Source organism: Coffea arabica, chromosome 3e, assembly GCF_036785885.1.
Source record: "Coffea arabica cultivar ET-39 chromosome 3e, Coffea Arabica ET-39 HiFi, whole genome shotgun sequence".
Taxonomy (NCBI): Eukaryota; Viridiplantae; Streptophyta; class Magnoliopsida; order Gentianales; family Rubiaceae; genus Coffea; species Coffea arabica.
In genome coordinates this window covers 13,662,816-13,686,044 of record NC_092315.1, presented here as the reverse complement: position 1 = coordinate 13,686,044, position 23,229 = coordinate 13,662,816, and the positions used below count along the sequence as shown (strand labels likewise).

The following is a 23,229-nucleotide window of genomic DNA, read 5'->3' as shown; positions in this document are numbered from 1 at the left end:
AGGTTAGAGTAAAAAGACTAGGATAGAATAGATTATACAATAATTATTGTCTCCGAAAAAAAAAAGACTAGGTTAGAGTAAAAATGTTGAAGAAGGAAGTCATGAATATACTTTTGGTCGCAAATATAACAAAACACCGTTGAAAAGCCTATAAAAATTATCCTACATGGTGTTTTTAAACTTCAAATGAAAATTGTTAAGTTTATAACTAAAATTTATAAGATCTATTTTGATGAAATTAGCATAGGAGCATAAGCGTTGCACATAGTGGGCATTTGTTTTAGGAATAGGTACTAAGATAAATTTTTAAAATTAATTAAAAAGAATAGAAATTAACTATTGAAATTTCATATTGCTATCAATTTTCTCCTCCAACAAAACATATAAATCATTTGTTTAACCAAACCTTATCGATAGTACGTCTTGGTAGCAAAGTATAGAATTCTTGCCAGAGCAATTTCACTCTAAATGATAGTAATACCTTCACAGACCAAAAGCAATCATATTTTGTATTGTAAAGATCCACGGAATACAAAAGCGCCAAAATTGAAAACCAAGCGAAAGTGGGACTTGGTTCATCTCTAGTTGATTCTCTCTCCATTTTTTGCAGTACTCGTATAGATGTATGACATGTATTCTCATTTATTAATAAGAGTTAGAATTAGTCAAATTTAAAATGACCATATCTTTTCCTAGTAATTAAAGACGTGTGTCATACATCTAAACGTGCATCGTAGGAAATGAAGAGAGAATTCATTAGAGAGGACCCAAATCCGTCTAAAGTGATGTCAACAAATTCTATCATATTTTGTATTTTAGATTCACAATTAGATGATTAATCATTTTTATAGTTGAGAAGGGCCAATCTGACATCGTCTTACAAATTTGTTCATTTTTCGTTAGGTAAGGGTATGTTTGCTAACATAAAAAAGTGTTGAATCTGAATTTTTTCAGACATTTAGATGTTTTAACTGTTTGATAAATGAAAATCCATTTGCTGAATTTTTTAAGTAGTGGTGAACTTGTGTGTATTTTTTTTTAGCACAAGAATCCTAATTGAATGCTTAATTCTAATAAGAATCAATAAAATTACTTCAATTACCTTATCTTATCTATCAAATCTACCCTTATTTGTTAATTATGTTCAAAATTCTTATCTAATTAAACAACCTAATATTCTCTATCTAATGATTTTCTATTTCTTTTTTCTCCCTTTTGAATGACTTTCACATCTTCTGCATACTCCTCATATAATATATTTCATCTTTTATATTAATTTGATTTAAAAATAAATATTGTTATTTTCATACCTAACATTTTTAGCTAATTAAATCATGGGTTCTATTTCTTTTTTGGATGAAAAGATATAAGGGCAAAATTGTCAAATTTAACTTATTAAGCATTTAGTTATAAATATTTATCAAACAGTATAAATAGGTTTAGCATTAAAATTCAGACATTCATATATTTCTTTTCAGTGCTTAAAATTCAGCAAATTAGTTATTTCAGTATTCAGATTTCAGAATTCAGACTTCAGAATTCAGATTCAATTTTATCAAACGGAACCCAAGACTTGGACCTTCTGCGTGTCCTAGTTTTTGCAAGTAGAACCACGTTGTTGTTACTTGTTAGCCTTACTTTCTCATTTGGTTAAAGTAAAGTAAGCCTCAGCCAGCATGCGTGATGAAAGTGGGGCATGACTTGAAAAGATTATTAACTGACAGTTAATATCCCTAACCTATAAAAGACTAATTGAGACATGATTTGCTGTGAAAAAAATCATAATCTCACCTTTGGAAGTTCTGTAAAAAGATACCATGCTCATTTATAGCCTTGATATACTACCACAAAGTGTTATCAAGTAGTAGTAAAGAGAAATTTTCCATTGATTCGCAATAAATAGAGAAGCGAAAATAGATTGCGAGTTGTAGTCCATTCTCATCACAAGTATTCAGAACAAATCATCTAGTTGAGATTAGGAAATAGAGAAATGCATACGTGAAACAGTTCCTATTTTATCCAATTAAATTTCATTCATGTATTTAGAAAGAGTGAAATTTCATTCATTCATGCATCACGAAGAATTTAGTTAGCTGCTCTTTTTTTTTTTTTTTTAACTATGAAAATCTCCAAATCTCATTTTTTTCCTTTTGATTATATGTTAATTAGCCCAAAATTCATTGTACTCACTTGACATAGCGTATAAATAAAGGCATCGGCCCATTGTACAATTGTGAAATTTATACTTGTTTTCTCTTCAATTTGGGTATTTTATCCCTAGCTCTATATATCATCTAAAACATATCACATTTAAAGCTCTTTGGAGAATCAATTATTTTACTAATGCCCTTTCGAGCAATTAGCTCAAGCAGCAGAAAAACCAAGTTGCAGACATCCTTCTTAAAGGAACTCAAGTCCCATACTTCTTCATTCTTTGCAAAAATTCTCCAACTTGAAGAAGTGAAATGTGATTCTGAAAATTAAGCAAATCTCAAAGTTGGATATCCTAAATCCAAACCTAAGATTGAGCAGAAAAGAGATGATCATAGAGGTTTCCAAATTGGGCTATCATATTCTTCCAAGAATCATGAGCTCAAACATCAAAAAAATGATGGAGTTTGAAACTCAAATAGAAAAAAAGAAAAAAAAAAGATAACAAAGTTCCTTGACGGCAAATTGACACATGTTTGAAAAGAAATAGCACAAAACCATCATTAAATTCAGCAAAACGAAATTACACAAAATAGGCCAACAGCAAAATATCTGAATAATCTCATTGATTGTTTCCACCATATCTTGACAAGAAAAGAGCCGTCGATCCTTTCCAACTTTTACCTCAATCTTCCACAAAAGCACCAAAGAAAACCAGACCACCAATTACAATCTCAAGAGGGAAAACCACCGTAGCGCAAAAAGCTCTCCCTGATGATATCATCAAGAGAAAAAATAGAGCAATAATTAGTTGTTTGTTCATCAATTTCAATGTGCTCGTGCATGCATTACAGGCAACTGAAGTACAAAAAAGCTACCAAATGGTAAATATAAATTAAACTTGTTTAAAAATAAAAAGCATGATTATTTCTACAAGCCAATTGATGGTGATGACAACAAAAAAAAATTACCAGATATTGCACCAGCTGATGCCCTTCAATATTTTCCATAAATGATCTTCAGATTCCCATCTCCATAATTATCTTCCTGTGCTGCTTTAATTTCCCGTACTAAAGATTTGACGCCATCTCCGCAAGAACTCACATTAATTGTTTCAAGAGTAGATGTACTCCCTAAACAAGCAGGCATCATTTTCAAATTAAAAATTTTGTGGAGTTTTAATTGCTGAAGGCACGGGAAGTATTCACCACTGTTAGGGTCTGCCTCTGTCCACTCCACAACCTGTACTTCTTCCAAGGTCAAGACCCTGAGTTTAGGGAATCCTCCTTCCATCAGCTCCCATCTTTGGCCGCCGTCCCTTGACAACGGCCATCTTAACTTGAGGACTTCAAGGTTGGGTAGTTGTTCAACCAATGACATTTTACTACAGGGAAGACCCAGATTGTGAAGACACAATTTCTTCAAATTCATGGGAAAGGAAAGCTCAACATGTACCCGTGAACGTGAGGAGTAATTGCCCAACCAGGTGAGTGATTCTAGGCATTCTAGTCGACTCATGTTCAACACTCCAGTCTGATGATCGATAATTTTAAGTCGGCGAACGTTGGGAATCCTTCTCAATAAGTTCTCTCCCTCTTTATAAAGACGCAAACGAGAGAGTGTGTCTAAATTGGGTAAAGTGGAGAGGTTTTCAACAACGTTGTCATTGGAAGAAAGACCAATAACGACGCCAGCCCACAAAAATACATGCCTCAACTTCTTCATGTTCCAGATGCTATCTGGCAATGAAACCATCCGATTAGAATATAGACAAAAGGTTTCCAAATGTGAGAGCTTGGCTATAGATGGTGGAATGAATTCCATTTCCAGAGCTGTAAGGGCTAAGTACCTCAAACAAAGAAGTGATTCGACTTCAGCTGGAAGCTCCTTCAGCCTTAGGTTAATGCCCTCTAAATTCAAAACGTTAAGATGTTTGTAGATGCAAAAAATGAAGGAGATATTAAGCAACTTAAAATTCTTATATCCTGGAGTAGCATCAAATAATAGCAGGCTGGCTAAATGCGGACAAAATAGCCTTGACTGTATAAAATCTTCTTTACTGGAGCAAATGGACAACCGAGGTAGGTTGGGAGGCTCATTAAAGGTAGAAAGCTCATCATATCCTCGCAGGACCTGAAGGAATTTCTTTTCTTTCGCCTCGCCCTTACAGAACTCAAATATCAAATCGTGAATGTAACAAGTTTTGACTCCACCAATGGATCTGCTTTTACTTACCATAACCAGGTTTCGGCCAATAAGGTCCATCAGATATTCTTCTGCAATGACCTCTGATCTCTTTCCTTCAATTTTTTCCACGAACCCTTCTGCAATCCAGAGACGCATCAACTTCTTGGCACCAATTTTTTCATCTTCTCGAAATGCAGCAAAATACAGCAAGCATGCTTTCAAGTGATATGGTAAATGCTCATAACTGAGCTCCAATGTCTTCTTCCACTGGTCTGTACCAGACACCATGGTTGAAGTTAAACTTTCAGCAAACTTCTCCCAAACCAAAATATCATGCTCTATAGTTGCTAGGACTCCAGCTACAACAACAAGTGCAAGTGGCAATCCCCAGCACTTTTCAGCAATCTCCATTCCCAATCCATGCAATGCTTGAGGACATTCTTCTTCTTCTCCAAACACCTTCTTCTGCAGCAATTCAAAACTTTTTTTCTCACTGAGTGGGTGAAGATAGTGAGGTTCTCCACCATATTGAACCTCTGAAGCTACATTAGAAGATCGACTCGTAAAGATGATTCTACTTCCATTCTTGTCATTGGGGAATGCAGTTCTCAGCCCATTCCATACCTCAATGTCCCAGACATCATCAAAAACAACAAGATACCGATTCTTCAATAGCCTTTGATAGAGCTTTTCAAGCAAGTCATCTTCATCCAGATTTTGAAACTTATCCATCCTAGAGTGTTTTCCATCAGAACACAAAATTTGTGTTAACAAGCTTTTCTTGTTATATTCCTGAGAAACAGTACACCAAAGGCGAATGTGGAAGTTATAGATAATTGAATTATCATTGTAAACCTTTTTGGCTAAAGTTGTCTTACCAAGCCCAGCCATTCCCACAATGGGAACAATTTCCACCTGTTTTGATCCGCTTACAAGTCGTTCAATTACTTTTGCTGCATCATCATCAAGACCAACCATGACTTCATGGTCTATTGGCATTTTACCTTTTGATAGCATGCGGCTGGAAGTCTGGCTAACTTCTGGTGCTCTTAAGCTATGAGAGGAATTAGGAAGACTCTGTATAGTACTTGAGACACTGAGCTGATCCTCAAAATGCTTGATAAGTGGTTCAATTACTTTTTCTGCCTCATCATCAAGACCAACCATGACTTCATGGTCTATTGGCATTTTACCTTTTGATAGCATGCGGCTGGAAGTCTGGCTAACTTCTGGTGCTCTTAAGCTATGAGAGGAATTAGGAAGACTCTCTATAGTTCTTGAGCCACTGATCTGATCCTTAAAATGCTTGATATGGATGTTGGTATTGGCCAGCATATCACAAAAACCAAGAACCTGGGTGGATCCTGAGAAGCTAACTTCTCCTTCTATCACTCTGCTCAGAGTGGGCGCGAATATTATACTGCCTGCCTCACCCAGGAGAGCTCCAATTTTTTCATTTTGTTCATCCATCATCTCATGATGCTCCCTTAAAATGCTTCTAAAAAACCTCAGTCCTGCATAGAGTATTTGCATTTCATCTTTCATAGAATCCACAAAGCTAGAGCTGCAGCATAACAACTCCCAGAGACGACCTATCAGAGAATCATTGAAGTTGTTCAATATCCGCTCATCCATCACTGCTGTATGTAATGATGCTGAGGAGTTTGAAGCTGCAAGTACTTCCTTATAAATCTCGTAGACATGAAAATCAACCGCTCTGATGCTGAGGAGTTTGAAGCTGCAAGTACTTCTGTACTCAACATTTTTCCAAAAGGACCACATGTAAGAGAGGCGTGCTGCGGTCAAAGCCACCACTTCAAAGTGAGCCAGTAGCAAGGCAGGAATATCTGCGGTTCCTCGCATTTTGGCAAAGGGAATGAAGCTTTTCAAGAATGTCAGCTTTGCTTCAAGATCTTGGACTTGAGCACTCAAAGCAGCGAGCAAAGGATCATATCCTTTAATTCCCCAATTCATATAGTCATTTGTCAAATCTGCTAGATTTTGGAGGATGAGGTCTATGAATTCCAACAGTTCATCATTTGTCATACAAGAATTTGATTGAAATGACCTGCTGCTTGCCAAAGCAAAGTAAATTTGGATGATTTCTTGCTTGAGTACTATGATCTGTTTCCCAATTTCGCCGAACACTCCACGATCAACAATAGAATTGTGAATAACCCATTCAAATGTTTCCGTTCCTAATCTAAGGGAAAGAGAGTGAATATCCTCCTCATATTTGTGAAGGGTATCTTCGATACAAGATAAGAAAGATGGAAGACTCACCTTCTTCACAACATTGTCAGATTGCAAGTACAAATGAACAAGGCTCCACTTTCTAGCACACATAAGAAATGTTTTGAGAAATTTCATATGTTTGATTGCATCACGAACATCCAAAGGATCTGTATCATTACCATACAAAAGAAAATTAATGTCTCGGCATCTGTCCAGAAGCAACTCTAGACCAAGTAAGACACGATCGACGCTGCAAGTGGAGGCCATCTCGATCTCTTTTGGAGGGATTTTCGTCTGTTTCACTCTCAAATTTAAGAGAGAAACAAATCTCACTAACTGCAGAGCTGGCAAAGTATTTCTTTCCTGAAAATTACAATTTTTTGCTGTTCTTATTTGTTTCTGGTGAGAAGGTGAAGGAGAGTATTGAGATAATCAACCATTCTTTTTTGTTTTTTTGAGATAATCAACCATTCAACTAGGTGGAATTGGCATCAAGGTGGACCCCAGACGGATCAGCCCCCTCTCTACTATACGGTTATATTGCCTCAATAAAGCAAAAAACCACTTGCAGACCTTTCACAAGTAGTGGGGCCAGTTTCATAGAATTATTGGGAATTATTATTGTATTCCATTCCCACACGGTGGGGTCTCTGTTTTTGCAATAATTCCACCTTCCATTCCCACACGCTTATTGTTTGTTTTTTTTTTTTTTCTGCTTCAAGCATCCACAGTTTAATATGTTAAACTTTATAATTAGGAAGAACAGAAAACAAAGAGACATCAAAATATAAATGATCCAAGAGACGTCACAATATAAATGATCAAAATACAATGAACCTTCAATCTAGCTCTCTAATTTTCTTCCATTGTTTTCTTTCTTCAGCAAACCACTAAATTTGATCACTTTCTCTTCTAATTATCTCGTATTAATAATCATGACCATTGATCTTGGAGATTAATAACCATGACCAACAAAGCAAAAAGTATGAGAAAAAATAATTGAGGGCTTCTTCAACCCTTGGTATTGTGGAAGCAGAGAATTTGGGATTTCTGCAATTACTAGCATCAATTATATCATAAAATATATGCATTACAATAATAAATGTAAACTCTAAGATAATAAATATAAACAGTAAAACGATAACTTGCAAAATTAATGTTACCAATATACAATGGTCAAAGAAGATGATTGGATTAAAGAAGTGAAAATTTATACTAATCAGTAGTAGTACTTCTTTTCACAGAAAAAAATGCATTCTTGAAACATTTTCTATTGGGGTCATTTCGATAACCAATGTTGTATTACAAACACATTAATTTTGTACTCTGAAAAAAATTCGAAGGATCTCATCCTCAAATACTTGTCTACTCTCAAATATTAGTACAGGTAAAGGAGAAACAAATCTCACCCCAGGGCCAACAAGTCTTTCTTCCCTCAAATTTACTCTTCTTTCATTTTATTTTCTATTATTATTTTTTTGTAGGGTAGTGAAGAAAAGAAATTAGGTACTCAATTGTTTAACAAACAAACAGAGTAAGAAACAAAAGATCAGCAAGGCAAAAGAGAAAATGTTGGAATTATCATAAAGCCATCTTGTGTTTAGTAGATTAAAGAAGTTTTCATTGACAAGTTTATTATTTTTGGACTATTTCATACTCATATTGGAGTTGAGAAGAACCACTCTGGTATTTTCCATTAGCAAAGGTCCCTGCACCTATACTGAAAAAGCGTAAAAAATTAACCAATTGCTCAATTCAGACTTGTTTTACTTTAATCTTTATAAATTGAATGTTTCTTTGAAAAATTTAAGCATTGTTACTCCATTATTATACGTTTATAATAGAGAGGAATATAAAGTGGAATATAAGTTGTATTAGCAGACATATGCGAGTGGTGGGCTCAGTGCTTCTGAACCTTTGATAAGCAGTGGGCCGGTTTCATAGAATTATTGGGAATTATTGTATTACATTTCCACACAATGGGGTCCCGGCTCCACAGACAGGGGCAGGGCGTGAAGGTTTTGTGTAATGGTTTTGTGTAAAATGCACAATCGTGTAACTCTGTATGAACACGGTGTAATTTATTTTTAATAACATGTAATTATACAATAAAATTTTATAAGTCTTACATATGATGTGAAAAATAATATATAAGATACAATCCGAATCTTATATATATATTTTTATCAAATCTTTACCATGAACCTAAAATAACGGTAACCGTTCCTGCCCCTTCTCCAATTATTGTAAGCCCCTGTTTTTGCAATAATTCCACTTCTTGTCACGAGGCAATCAGTGAGTAGGAAAAAATCGACTATCCACAGTTTAATTTGTTAAACTTCGTAATTAAGAAGCCTTGTTTTGATAGCAGATGTGGAGTAAGGGTTGAGTATTTTAATTCATCCATGTTTGAAATATGAATAGAGTATTATTTGAAATATTATTTGGAATAATTATTATAATATTTTTTATGATGTTATGTATGTAAGATAAAAACGTGATTAGAAATATATAAAAATTGATTGAAAAATATATTTATGATGCAAGCGAAATATTATTTGAAAAAAGTGAGTATTTCAATTACTAAACATTACAGTTTAACATTATCTTATTTAATGTGGGAATTTGACGAAGATCAAAAAATAAAGAAACATTAAAATATAAATGATCCAAGAGACTTTTATAGAGAGTATGGATATAAGCACAAATATAGATTTATTTGGTTTTTCTTTTCATATTTTTCTTTTAGCATGAATCTTCAAGCTAGCTCTCCAATTTTCTTCAATTGTTTTCTTTCTTGAGCAAATCACTAAAAATTTGACCACTTTCTCTCCTAATTCCCTTCTATTAATAATCATGACCATTGATCTAGGAGATTAATAACCGTGACCAACAAAGTAAAGAGTTGAAGGAAAAAAATTTGAGGGCTTTAACCCTTGAAATTTTGGATGCAGAGAATTTGAGATTTCTACAATTACTAGCATCAATTGTATTATAAAATATATGTATTATCATAATTAGGCTTGTCAATCAGGCCATATGAGTCGGGTTTTCATAGGTTCAGATTCAACTCATTTAATTTGTAACACTTTCAAACTTCGGGTTAATAAATGTGATGATTATATTCAACTCATAGAATATTCCGATTTTGAGCCTTATTCAGGCTTAGTTCAAGTTCAATTATTGCTCCTCAATTTTCTTATATAATTACCAAAACTATTGAGTTGTAAAACTAATTTAATATTCACAAGACTATAACATTAAAACTAAACATGAACAAGTAACAGTTCTTAAAAAGTACATAAATCAAGAATTTGTCAACAATATTTATATCTAATTCGTTCAAAGTATATGAAAAATAGTAATAAAATATGCGGTCATAAGCCAATACATTTTCAAAAGTTGGAACTTCTTCATACCTTTGTAACTTAAATCCAAACATGCTCGATGATTAATGTTACTAGACCAAAAATAAATCAACCAAAAAATTTACTGAACCAATAAGAAAAGTTAGACTTTTAGTCACGCAATATCAATATCGGCTCTCAAGAAAGTTAGTAGAGAAGTCTTCAAATGTATTTTTGTGTTTTGTAATTTGTATATATTTAATATTTAGTAATAATATTTTTGAATATATAATTATATTATATATATAGCTAATTTAAGGGCTGGACCAATATTAGATTTGAGCCTAATGAGGTCTAAACTCGGCTCATATTTAATTCAGGTGCAATTTTTAGGGTCAAACTCAAATCGGCTCAGTGAAAGGTCGAGTTCATCGGATTTGTTTTGGGCCGAACCAGCCGAGGTCAGGTGGCCTGACCCCATTGACAGTCCTAATTATAATAAATATAAACACTAAGATAATAACTATAAAGAGTAAAATGATAACGTTCAAAATTAATGAGTGCATTAATGTTACCAATATACAATGGTCAAAGAAAATGATTGGATTAAAGAAGTAAAGAATTCTACTAATTAGCAGCAGTACTTCTTTTCAAGAGTCAGGACTTAATTGCGCGCTAATTATTTATACTAATTTATTTACTTGTATCATAAACATATTTTTTAATTATCTTTTTATCTCATATATATTATATAAAAAAACTGATACAATATTTAAAAAAAAAATCATCCGAAATAATCTCCTATCCAGACACAAGTATTTGCCCATTTCAGTGTTACTTGAGCCATTGGAAATTAATTGAAAGTCTTCTCATTACTCTTTCTTCAACATTGAGGGTGTCCATTGGAAAATGAGAGAAGGGGACTGGCTGTTCTTCGGGTCAAGCACGGCCAGAGGACCCTCCCTTTCCTTGCTTTTTAACACAGGGGTTCATGGCTAAGGCATACCCATGTTTTTAAATGTTTGATATCAATTCTTATTATTTATGTTGAAAACTTCCACGAGTTGGTTGAGATTTTGGTCCTGTTTAATAATTCAATTTAATACTTAAATTTAATAGATTCAGATTTTAACAGGTTCAAACATATTTGATAATCAAAAATTAAACATCTGAATTAATTAAATAGTACTAAATTTAATTGGCAAATATATTATAAAAAATAAGTAATAAATTATTTATTTATCACTTAATATGATATACATTCAAATGTATCAGATTTAATACTTAATAATTTAATGATTTTATATTTTATATTTCAATTTTATCAAACGCACTTAGTGTCAGAAGTCTCAAGAGTCAGAACCGAAATGCATGCTAATACAATAATATACTGTTACAGCTATTGAAAATCAATTGAACTCTTAACATTAGTCTTTCTTCCACATTCATGTGCAGAATTCGATAGATTGACGGAGACCAGATAGTGTTCTGGTCAAGAATGGCCACTGGACGGTCCCTTTTCCTGTTCCTTAATTCAAGCTTTAGCCTTTTAAGGGGCAATGTTTTAGATGGGAGAAGATTTCATCCACAATGTATAATCGATCTGTAGCCTTGTGATTCTAACCTGCTCCATTTTTAATATGCGTGAGCAACTATATTCAGATTTTCGGGGACCTGAACAATTTTGGGCTAATTGATATATGTCGCAAGAACATTTTCATATTCTCTTGTGGTTAAATTTAATAATATTATACACAGATAATGAATTAATAAGGTATTTATAATGTTGTATTTATCTCTTAGGTAAGACTGCAAATGAATCTCTCGGAAACCAGCATTTTAGCAGCGAAACTGTCTCAATATTGACTGACTGAGCTCAAGTTGTTTGATCAAAGTATCAAATCAAGTAGTTTGATTAAAAAAAAAAATACTCCTAAACCTTATGATATGTAGACATACTTTTTAACATTAACACTGATCATCTATTTTAAATTCCGTCAAGGAAAATATTATAATTAATATCTACTTACATATGAGCTCAAATTTTTAGTGTAGCATAAGGAGAAATATTAACAAATCTCGCCTAGCAAGTATTTTTCTTGTGGAATATTCAATTATTCAACAAACAATCATAGTGGTGACAGTGCTGGAATCATGAGAAAAAGCAAATAATTTTTTAATTCATTACTTTATGGTTTTTGAATGAATTATTTCACTCTCATTTCGTGGGTAAAAAGCACCAGTGTCGGCATTGTCCACTAAGAAAGGGACCCTACACCTAGACCACTTTTTTTTAAAAAAAAAATTTAAAAGATTTTCGCTTTCCATAAGGTAAGACTTTCTTGGAATTTTCAAGAGAAAAAGAGCATATAAGGGGCCAAAAAAAAAAAGGAAGGAAAAAAATTAAAGTCGAACAGAAATTTTTGTTAGCACAAAAATAGTTTCTTTCATTTTCAAGTGAAAGGGAAAAAGAGAATGATAATTTATAATTAGTCACCAGTGTTAGCTTTATTTCGTTGTTTTTTTTTTCTTTTTTGTTGAAAATTCGAGCATTGTCGTTCAATATGCATGCTCCAAAAATCAATCTTATAATCCAAAAGTCAATAGCTAGTTTTTATTTTCAAAAGAAAATAGTAAAATGACTCCAATAGAGATTTTAGTTTGATGGAATCTTTGATTTGAGTTTATATAACTACTAACAAGGGCCTTAAGCCATGAACAAAGAGTAAAGAGGAGTCATCATCAGTCCGTGATTATATTTCACGGGTTGGGTGCCCTTTCCGCCTAACAGATTTGTAACTCAAACCAGTTCTATTGGTTCAACAAAAAATTAAATTATAACAGTGTCCACGGTCATAGAGTACTCGAATGACCGGGTATTTGGCAAAGCGGTTCACGGATCCGAAGGTACTAGACTCGATACCAAAGTTAAAAAAGAAATCATATTTTCATAATTGAGAATAAGAAAATAAGTAAACACTTAAAAGACTTTATTTAAATATAATTCATTATTTGTTAAGAAATATCACATAACCATCAATACTTGCATATTCATAGTAAAAATGTGACAGCCCCACCTTACCCTAAGGCGAACCAAAGGGTTCGGCGGACCGCCTGCCCAGCTCTCGCCAGGACTACGGAGTCGAATCACACAAATCCGATATTACACGAGATAGGATCCAAAAGAATTGAATGATTGAAAACCGCCAAGCTTAACAGTAACTTACCAAAATCACATGGAAAAAAAAAACATTTTCATATATACATGTCGCTAGGTTTACAATTCAGATGGAACCAGTGAAACGAAGTACATTTAGAGTTTGTTTCCCCTCGAGGAGCTATACAAAAGAACAAAAGATTATCTAACTAGCTCAACTCGTTTTTCAAAATCATGATTTCCAAAAGAGGTTCCTGTAAGGAAAACAAAAGGAACAGAAAGGGGTGAGCTTGCGCTCAATGAGGTACCAGACATATAGCAGAAAAATCATGGCATTTCACATTTAACAAATCAGATACACATGCTAGATGTAAAGTAAAGTAACTAATGATTCACACAGAAAGGATACAGGTGGCTCTCAGGAGCCAAATTCCCATTTGCGTCACCGAAGCTTGATCGAAGTTGACACTCCGCCAACGTATATAGAACCAACATCCGTAGACCCCTCTTTACACCGAATCCCGTTCACCAAACACCCCTTTACCGGGCCCGCTCACCGCAAACGAACAGAAATGGTAATACTCGAGTATACCCGGAATCAAGGGTCTCAATACCCAAAATCCCCGAACAGACTACCGTGGTTCGTTATCTAATCGTCCAGGCCCTTGCCGGCCCGACTCGAATAACTTAGCCACAGGATTGAGCTCATAGGTCATAGAAATCCGAACAGATGCAGACACAGATAACAGATTCAAATTTTGCATGGTAAATTGGCATATGAAAAGACAAGAGAACGAGTGTGATAAAGTACACTCTCGTCTCAAACAAATTAAACAGATTGCAGAGCAGAAATCAAGTTAAACAGCAATGGAGGGGAGTGGTACACTCACAGGCTCAACTTCAAAAGTTTTCACTTCAGATTGGCCTTAATCGCCAAGAAACCCTAAAATAATCAAAATAAACCAATTGAAGGTTTCATATCCAAATCGAGCAAACGGAATGCACAAGTGAGGCTCGACTACACGTCGTATGCCTTGCCAAATAAATACTAATGCAAGGGTGCAAAAACATGATTTTCTTGGAAACAAAAAGGTAACATGAAGACTTAGGCGCAAACAGCCCAAAAGCCTTTCATTTCTACCAAAAGGCAAATCCAACTTAAAGGAACCAAACGGCCTAGAAAATCGGGCAGCACTTCCCCTAAATTTCTTACTTTTCCAGCCCTTAAGGCTTCACTATTACCTCAAATCAGTCCCAACATCTCACACAAAAGTCATCTCATTTCCCAAAAGCCGTTCACTAGGCTCAAAGTAGTACAAGTACAAAAGTTAGCTAGGAAATGATCGGAATGAAAACAAGCCTTAAAACTATTCAAATAAACACAATAAGATTCGTTTACAAGTCATAAACCAAGGCCAAGTATTACCAAAATAAGGTTCCATAAGAATATATAAGCATTAAAGGAAACCAGAAAAATCCGGAAATGGAAATAAGCTTTAACCCAAGAAAACAGTTTTTGACGTCATGTTGCGGTTTTGGCACCAAAGACACTACGATTGTCGGATGAGGGTGCAAGACCCACCATTTCGAAGCCAAAAGACAGGGCTACAACAATGTAGAAGGACACTCAGTCCAAATCCTAGCACAACTAGGTCAAATATGCAAAATACCAAACCAGAACCTTAATTGCAGGTTTACAAATTACACTATGCTGTAATTAGTCCAACTCAGTCTGTACAAGTCCAAATTCATTGATTCCAAAGGCAGGCGGTAGCTAAGACATCAAGATACATTTCATCAGAAGACCTCAACAACCAAATCGAAAGCAATTCCAGTCAAAATAGCCGATTACAGGCGCAGTTCGGCCATCCTGATGAACCCAGAACAGCAATAGTAATTTCGGCTTAACTCATTCTACACTACTCCGATTGACCTGAAATTTTGTAGGAACCTCTAACACATCAATACCTACAACTTTAATGTTTTAAGCCAAGGCCAATTCGGACTCTAACCATGAGATACAAAACCGGACAGAATTGGGGATATAAAACCCTAACTTTCTCAAATTCCTTCCAAACCCAAAATTGCTTGCAATTACCAATCATGTACACCTACTAGAGTCATTACCCTGCATTACCAACCATCATAGATAACCACAGCATCATTATCACATTAAACCAGAAAATACACCATTAAATTGAAAACCTCATCAATTTATCTCAAACCAAGAAATAAACCACAAATTTCAGCACTTTAGCTACCACTAAGCACAACTTAAGCTTCATTAGGTGTAGGAGGAAGTTCAATCACCACTTACCTAGAACACAAGAGAGGGAGAGTTGTAGGACACCTTAGCTTCCTTGGACACTTCCACAAAACACTTACTAGCACCAAATGGAGGGATTTTATGGAGTAGAAACAAATTTAAGCACTTGGTTTGGATGATTTGCACTAGATGGAAGCTTGAAAATTGGAGAAGTTTTCTTTCTTTTCCTAGAGAGAGAGCCGGCCAAGAAGTTGAAGACAAGAATGAATTTTGTGTGATTTTTGAGATATTTAAGCAATTGGTCAAAAAGTCAAGAAAATGAATAGTTGTCCTACAAGTGCCACCACTCACCAAGTGACACTTGTCACTACATTTAAAACATTTCTATCCTTTAAGTTTCTCTCACATCAATCACATCTCATCCTCTACTTTTCTCTTAACACCCGATAAATTTCAACCAGTATCCGAAACTCAACCTAATTGGCCGAAATTTTCCGAACTTTTCGCACTAGTGGGTCCCACGTCCAAAATACGCTCTTAGTTTCTCAAAATCTATTCGATACTAGAAAAATCCTCTAAAAACTATATTTACTCATAAAATTTATCTAGAAAATTTTTCGGATACAGAAAGTGCAGAAAACAAGCCATGAAAAATGCGAAAACCGAGAAAATGCAAATTACGGGTTCTCACACTCTCTCCCCCTTAAAAGAATTTCGCCCTCGAAATTTTACCTTCCAAATTTAAAATAACCAATGGCCTGTACCTTCTTCGTCGTCAGAGTCAGAAGAAACGAGGTTCTTCATCCCAGTCCCTTCTCCACTTGACGGTCCAGGGTCGGTCTTGGTTGGCTGCTGGGTTCCCTTCTTTTCGGGCACTAAACCCGGGCAATTAGCAATCAGATGCTCGGCGCTCCCACAACACAGACATCTCCTCCCCTTTAACCAACAATCTACTTCAGTATGATTGGATTTTCTACAATAACTACAATTTGTCACACCACCCGATCCACGGCCCCTCTTAGCAAATGGCCTTCCAGCTTTACCCTTTTTCTTTGCATGGAAGATCTTCAGTTGTGGCCTTGCAATTCCTATCTTTTGAACTTCCTCTGGAATCCCTATAAAAGTATTACCTTGTGCCATTGCTACGGTCTCCTTGGAAATCTCTTCGTATTTCCTCTTTAGCTCCATGTTTTGGTGTAAAAGCTCAAGTATCTCCGAATACTCTTGCTTCCATCGCCCTTCCCAGTACTCGATTAGCCTCCTTTGAACCTCTATTTCGTCTCGGAGAACCGAAATTTCTTGATATGGATCAACCCAGTGTGTCATCTTACGGAGTTGCTGGAACTCGAAGGCTAGCCTGTCGGCAAAACAATGGGTCATAATACATTCCTAAGTACAAGTGGCATTCTCGGTCCTTGTCCAGCTATTGTTTCCCTTTCTTCTCTTGATTCTTGGCCTCGCTTAGCTCCACGGCCACGACCACATCCGTGTTTCCGTCTTTCTTACATATATATATATATATATATTTTTTTTCCTCTCCTTTTTTTTTTCCCCCCAAAGATATTTTAGTAAATAAACATAGCAATAGGAAATTGACTAAAGTATCTAAAATTGAGACCACCAATTACACAAATAAACATATATGCACATAACATTCCACATATCAAGGAAACAAATGATCAAATATACAAATACGTATCAAATTAGGCAATTATTCATATACACAATTATACAACCGACGGCATGTGGTAACAACATACGAGCGAATCAAAAGAAAAGGGATATATCGTCCCAAACCTTGCTAAAATAACCCCGTCCGGTCTCTCACATCACCTATTATCCAAATGAAATATCCATTAACCTCTTGTACTCATTCCAGTCGAACAAAGCCTATTCATGTTCCCAAAATGGAGGAGCTATACAAAAGAACAAAAGATTATCTAACTAGCTCAACTCGCTTTTCAAAATCATGATTTCCAAAAGAGGTTCCTGTAAGGAAAACAAAAGGAACAGAAAGGGGTGAGCTTGCGCTCAATGAGGTACCAGACATATAGCAGAAAAATCATGGCATTTCACATTTAACAAATCAGATACACATGCTAGATGTAAAGTAAAGTAACTAATGATTCACACAGAAAGGATACAGGTGGCTCTCAGGAGCCAAATTCCCATTTGCGTCACCGAAGCTTGATCGAAGTTGACACTCCGCCAACGTATATAGAACCAACGTCCGTAGACCCCTCTTTACACCGAATCCCGTTCACCAAACACCCCTTTACCGGGCCCGCTCACCGCAAACGAACAGAAATGGTAATACTCGAGTATACCCGGAATCAAGGGTCTCAATACCCAAAATCCCCGAACAGACTACCGTGGTTCGTTATCTAATCGTCCAGGCCCTTGCCGGCCCGACTCGAATAACTTAGCCACAGGATTGAGCTCATAGGTCATAGAAATCCGAACAGATGCAGACACAGATAACAGATTCAAATTTTGCATGGTAAATTGGCATATGAACAGACAAGAGAACGAGTGTGATAAAGTACACTCTCGTCTCAAACAAATTAAACAGATTGCAGAGCAGAAATCAAGTTAAACAGCAATGGAGGGGAGTGGTACACTCACAGGCTCAACTTCAAAAGTTTTCACTTCAGATTGGCCTTAATCGCCAAGAAACCCTAAAATAATCAAAATAAACCAATTGAAGGTTTCATATCCAAATCGAGCAAACGGAATGCACAAGTGAGGCTCGACTACACGTCGTATGCCTTGCCAAATAAATACTAATGCAAGGGTGCAAAAACATGATTTTCTTGGAAACAAAAAGGTAACATGAAGACTTAGGCGCAAACAGCCCAAAAGCCTTTCATTTCTACCAAAAGGCAAATCCAACTTAAAGGAACCAAACGGCCTAGAAAATCGGGCAGCACTTCCCCTAAATTTCTTACTTTTCCAGCCCTTAAGGCTTCACTATTACCTCAAATCAGTCCCAACATCTCACACAAAAGTCATCTCATTTCCCAAAAGCCGTTCACTAGGCTCAAAGTAGTACAAGTACAAAAGTTAGCTAGGAAATGATCGGAATGAAAACAAGCCTTAAAACTATTCAAATAAACACAATAAGATTCGTTTACAAGTCATAAGCCAAGGCCAAGTATTACCAAAATAAGGTTCCATAAGAATATATAAGCATTAAAGGAAACCAGAAAAATCCGGAAATGGAAATAAGCTTTAACCCAAGAAAACAGTTTTTGACGTCATGTTGCGGTTTTGGCACCAAAGACACTACGATTGTCGGATGAGGGTGCAAGACCCACCATTTCGAAGCCAAAAGACAGGGCTACAACAATGTAGAAGGACACTCAGTCCAAATCCTAGCACAACTAGGTCAAATATGCAAAATACCAAACCAGAACCTTAATTGCAGGTTTACAAATTACACTATGCTGTAATTAGTCCAACTCAGTCTGTACAAGTCCAAATTCATTGATTCCAAAGGCAGGCGGTAGCTAAGACATCAAGATACATTTCATCAGAAGACCTCAACAACCAAATCGAAAGCAATTCCAGTCAAAATAGCCGATTACAGGCGCAGTTCGGCCATCCTGATGAACCCAGAACAGCAATAGTAATTTCGGCTTAACTCATTCTACACTACTCCGATTGACCTGAAATTTTGTAGGAACCTCTAACACATCAATACCTACAACTTTAATGTTTTAAGCCAAGGCCAATTCGGACTCTAACCATGAGATACAAAACCGGACAGAATTGGGGATATAAAACCCTAACTTTCTCAAATTCCTTCCAAACCCAAAATTGCTTGCAATTACCAATCATGTACACCTACTAGAGTCATTACCCTGCATTACCAACCATCATAGATAACCACAGCATCATTATCACATTAAACCAGAAAATACACCATTAAATTGAAAACCTCATCAATTTATCTCAAACCAAGAAATAAACCACAAATTTCAGCACTTTAGCTACCACTAAGCACAACTTAAGCTTCATTAGGTGTAGGAGGAAGTTCAATCACCACTTACCTAGAACACAAGAGAGGGAGAGTTGTAGGACACCTTAGCTTCCTTGGACACTTCCACAAAACACTTACTAGCACCAAATGGAGGGATTTTATGGAGTAGAAACAAATTTAAGCACTTGGTTTGGATGATTTGCACTAGATGGAAGCTTGAAAATTGGAGAAGTTTTCTTTCTTTTCCTAGAGAGAGAGCCGGCCAAGAAGTTGAAGACAAGAATGAATTTTGTGTGATTTTTGAGATATTTAAGCAATTGGTCAAAAAGTCAAGAAAATGAATAGTTGTCCTACAAGTGCCACCACTCACCAAGTGACACTTGTCACTACATTTAAAGCATTTCTATCCTTTAAGTTTCTCTCACATCAATCACATCTCATCCTCTACTTTTCTCTTAACACCCGATAAATTTCAACCAGTATCCGAAACTCAACCTAATTGGCCGAAATTTTCCGAACTTTTCGCACTAGTGGGTCACACGTCCAAAATACGCTCTTAGTTTCTCAAAATCTATTCGATACTAGAAAAATCCTCTAAAAACTATATTTACTCATAAAATTTATCTAGAAAATTTTTCGGATACAGAAAGTGCAGAAAACAAGCCATGAAAAATGCGAAAACCGAGAAAATGCAAATTACGGGTTCTCACACTCTCTCCCCCTTAAAAGAATTTCGCCCTCGAAATTTTACCTTCCAAATTTAAAATAACCAATGGCCTGTACCTTCTTCGTCGTCAGAGTCAGAAGAAACGAGGTTCTTCATCCCAGTCCCTTCTCCACTTGACGGTCCAGGGTCGGTCTTGGTTGGCTGCTGGGTTCCCTTCTTTTCGGGCACTAAACCCGGGCAATTAGCAATCAGATGCTCGGCGCTCCCACAACACAGACATCTCCTCCCCTTTAACCAACAATCTACTTCAGTATGATTGGATTTTCTACAATAACTACAATTTGTCACACCACCCGATCCACGGCCCCTCTTAGCAAATGGCCTTCCAGCTTTACCCTTTTTCTTTGCATGGAAGATCTTCAGTTGTGGCCTTGCAATTCCTATCTTTTGAACTTCCTCTGGAATCCCTATAAAAGTATTACCTTGTGCCATTGCTACGGTCTCCTTGGAAATCTCTTCGTATTTCCTCTTTAGCTCCATGTTTTGGTGTAAAAGCTCAAGTTTCTCCGAATACTCTTGCTTCCATCGCCCTTCCCAGTACTCGGTTAGCCTCCTTTGAACCTCTATTTCGTCTCGGAGAACCGAAATTTCTTGATATGGATCAACCCAGTGTGTCATCTTACGGAGTTGCTGGAACTCGAAGGCTAGCCTGTCGGCAAAACAATGGGTCATAATACATTCCTAAGTACAAGTGGCATTCTCGGTCCTTGTCCAGCTATTGTTTCCCTTTCTTCTCTTGATTCTTGGCCTCGCTTAGCTCCACGGCCACGACCACATCCGTGTTTCCGTCTTTCTTACATATATATATATATATATATTTTTTTTCCTCTCCTTTTTTTTTTCCCCCCAAAGATATTTTAGTAAATAAACATAGCAATAGGAAATTGACTAAAGTATCTAAAATTGAGACCACCAATTACACAAATAAACATATATGCACATAACATTCCACATATCAAGGAAACAAATGATCAAATATACAAATACGTATCAAATTAGGCAATTATTCATATACACAATTATACAACCGACGGCATGTGGTAACAACATACGAGCGAATCAAAAGAAAAGGGATATATCGTCCCAAACCTTGCTAAAATAACCCCGTCCGGTCTCTCACATCACCTATTATCCAAATGAAATATCCATTAACCTCTTGTACTCATTCCAGTCGAACAAAGCCTATTCATGTTCCCAAAATGCAACTCTCACCTACGAACACCGCCTCAACTCTGGAGTACTCAGGCACAAGAATCCGAAATAAGATAGTTCACATCTCGAGCTGGCCAGTCCCAAGAGAAAACCATCTACAATCGAAATTCCCACCAGACGTACCGATCTATGATGCTCAGATACCACAAGAAAAGTTAAGACCTATAACATTCACAATTTAGAGCTTAGGCTCGAACGAGCACTTAATCCTTCATACCTATTCACCACTTAGTCCAGGCTCACTCCGCGCAGAGACCACGCGAAACAGGCTCTGATACCACCTGTGACAGTTCTCAGGGTCACATCACAAGGTACCTATCAGCTTGCCACCCGCACGCGGGCATCCCCTACGGAGAGTTTCGCTTCGTGACTCTTCACGAACGAGAGGCTCAGGGCTTTTCCAGTAAAAGGACGTAGAGTCCCAACCGTCGGCATATGGCTCTGATACCACCTGTGACAGCCCCACCTTACCCTAAGGCGAACCAAAGGGTTCGGCGGACCGCCTGCCCAGCTCTCGCCAGGACTACGGAGTCGAATCACACAAATCCGATATTACACGAGATAGGATCCAAAAGAATTGAATGATTGAAAACCGCCAAGCTTAACAGTAACTTACCAAAATCACATGGAAAAAAAAAACATTTTCATATATACATGTCGCTAGGTTTACAATTCAGATGGAACAAGTGAAACGAAGTACATTTAGAGTTTGTTTCCCCTCGAGGAGCTATACAAAAGAACAAAAGATTATCTAACTAGCTCAACTCGCTTTTCAAAATCATGATTTCCAAAAGAGGTTCCTGTAAGGAAAACAAAAGGAACAGAAAGGGGTGAGCTTGCGCTCAATGAGGTACCAGACATATAGCAGAAAAATCATGGCATTTCACATTTAACAAATCAGATACACATGCTAGATGTAAAGTAAAGTAACTAATGATTCACACAGAAAGGATACAGGTGGCTCTCAGGAGCCAAATTCCCATTTGCGTCACCGAAGCTTGATCGAAGTTGACACTCCGCCAACGTATATAGAACCAACGTCCGTAGACCCCTCTTTACACCGAATCCCGTTCACCAAACACCCCTTTACCGGGCCCGCTCACCGCAAACGAACAGAAATGGTAATACTCGAGTATACCCGGAATCAAGGGTCTCAATACCCAAAATCCCCGAACAGACTACCGTGGTTCGTTATCTAATCGTCCAGGCCCTTGCCGGCCCGACTCGAATAACTTAGCCACAGGATTGAGCTCATAGGTCATAGAAATCCGAACAGATGCAGACACAGATAACAGATTCAAATTTTGCATGGTAAATTGGCATATGAACAGACAAGAGAACGAGTGTGATAAAGTACACTCTCGTCTCAAACAAATTAAACAGATTGCAGAGCAGAAATCAAGTTAAACAGCAATGGAGGGGAGTGGTACACTCACAGGCTCAACTTCAAAAGTTTTCACTTCAGATTGGCCTTAATCGCCAAGAAACCCTAAAATAATCAAAATAAACCAATTGAAGGTTTCATATCCAAATCGAGCAAACGGAATGCACAAGTGAGGCTCGACTACACGTCGTATGCCTTGCCAAATAAATACTAATGCAAGGGTGCAAAAACATGATTTTCTTGGAAACAAAAAGGTAACATGAAGACTTAGGCGCAAACAGCCCAAAAGCCTTTCATTTCTACCAAAAGGCAAATCCAACTTAAAGGAACCAAACGGCCTAGAAAATCGGGCAGCACTTCCCCTAAATTTCTTACTTTTCCAGCCCTTAAGGCTTCACTATTACCTCAAATCAGTCCCAACATCTCACACAAAAGTCATCTCATTTCCCAAAAGCCGTTCACTAGGCTCAAAGTAGTACAAGTACAAAAGTTAGCTAGGAAATGATCGGAATGAAAACAAGCCTTAAAACTATTCAAATAAACACAATAAGATTCGTTTACAAGTCATAAACCAAGGCCAA

General features: G+C 36.6%; 1 protein-coding gene across 3 annotated transcripts; it reads right to left on the bottom strand.

Moving 5' to 3' along the window:
- Positions 1-2,548: 2,548 nt before the first annotated feature.
- LOC113736504 (putative late blight resistance protein homolog R1A-3) lies at positions 2,549-7,081 on the bottom strand. Of its 3 annotated transcripts, XM_072084761.1 has the most exons (3): positions 6,622-6,760; positions 3,123-6,541; positions 2,549-2,922 (listed from the first exon to the last, which is right to left on the bottom strand). In XM_072084761.1, exon 2 carries the CDS (start codon positions 6,382-6,384, stop codon positions 3,148-3,150), a length of 3,237 nt encoding a protein of 1,078 aa, XP_071940862.1. In that variant the 5' UTR covers positions 6,385-6,541; positions 6,622-6,760; the 3' UTR covers positions 2,549-2,922; positions 3,123-3,147. The 3 variants fall into 3 exon arrangements, with proteins under 3 accessions (XP_071940862.1, XP_071940861.1, XP_027119325.2); XM_072084760.1 differs by having other exon boundaries at positions 3,123-7,081; XM_027263524.2 differs by lacking the exon at positions 2,549-2,922 and having other exon boundaries at positions 3,754-3,890; positions 4,001-7,081.
- Between the last annotated feature and the right edge of the window lie 16,148 nt (positions 7,082-23,229).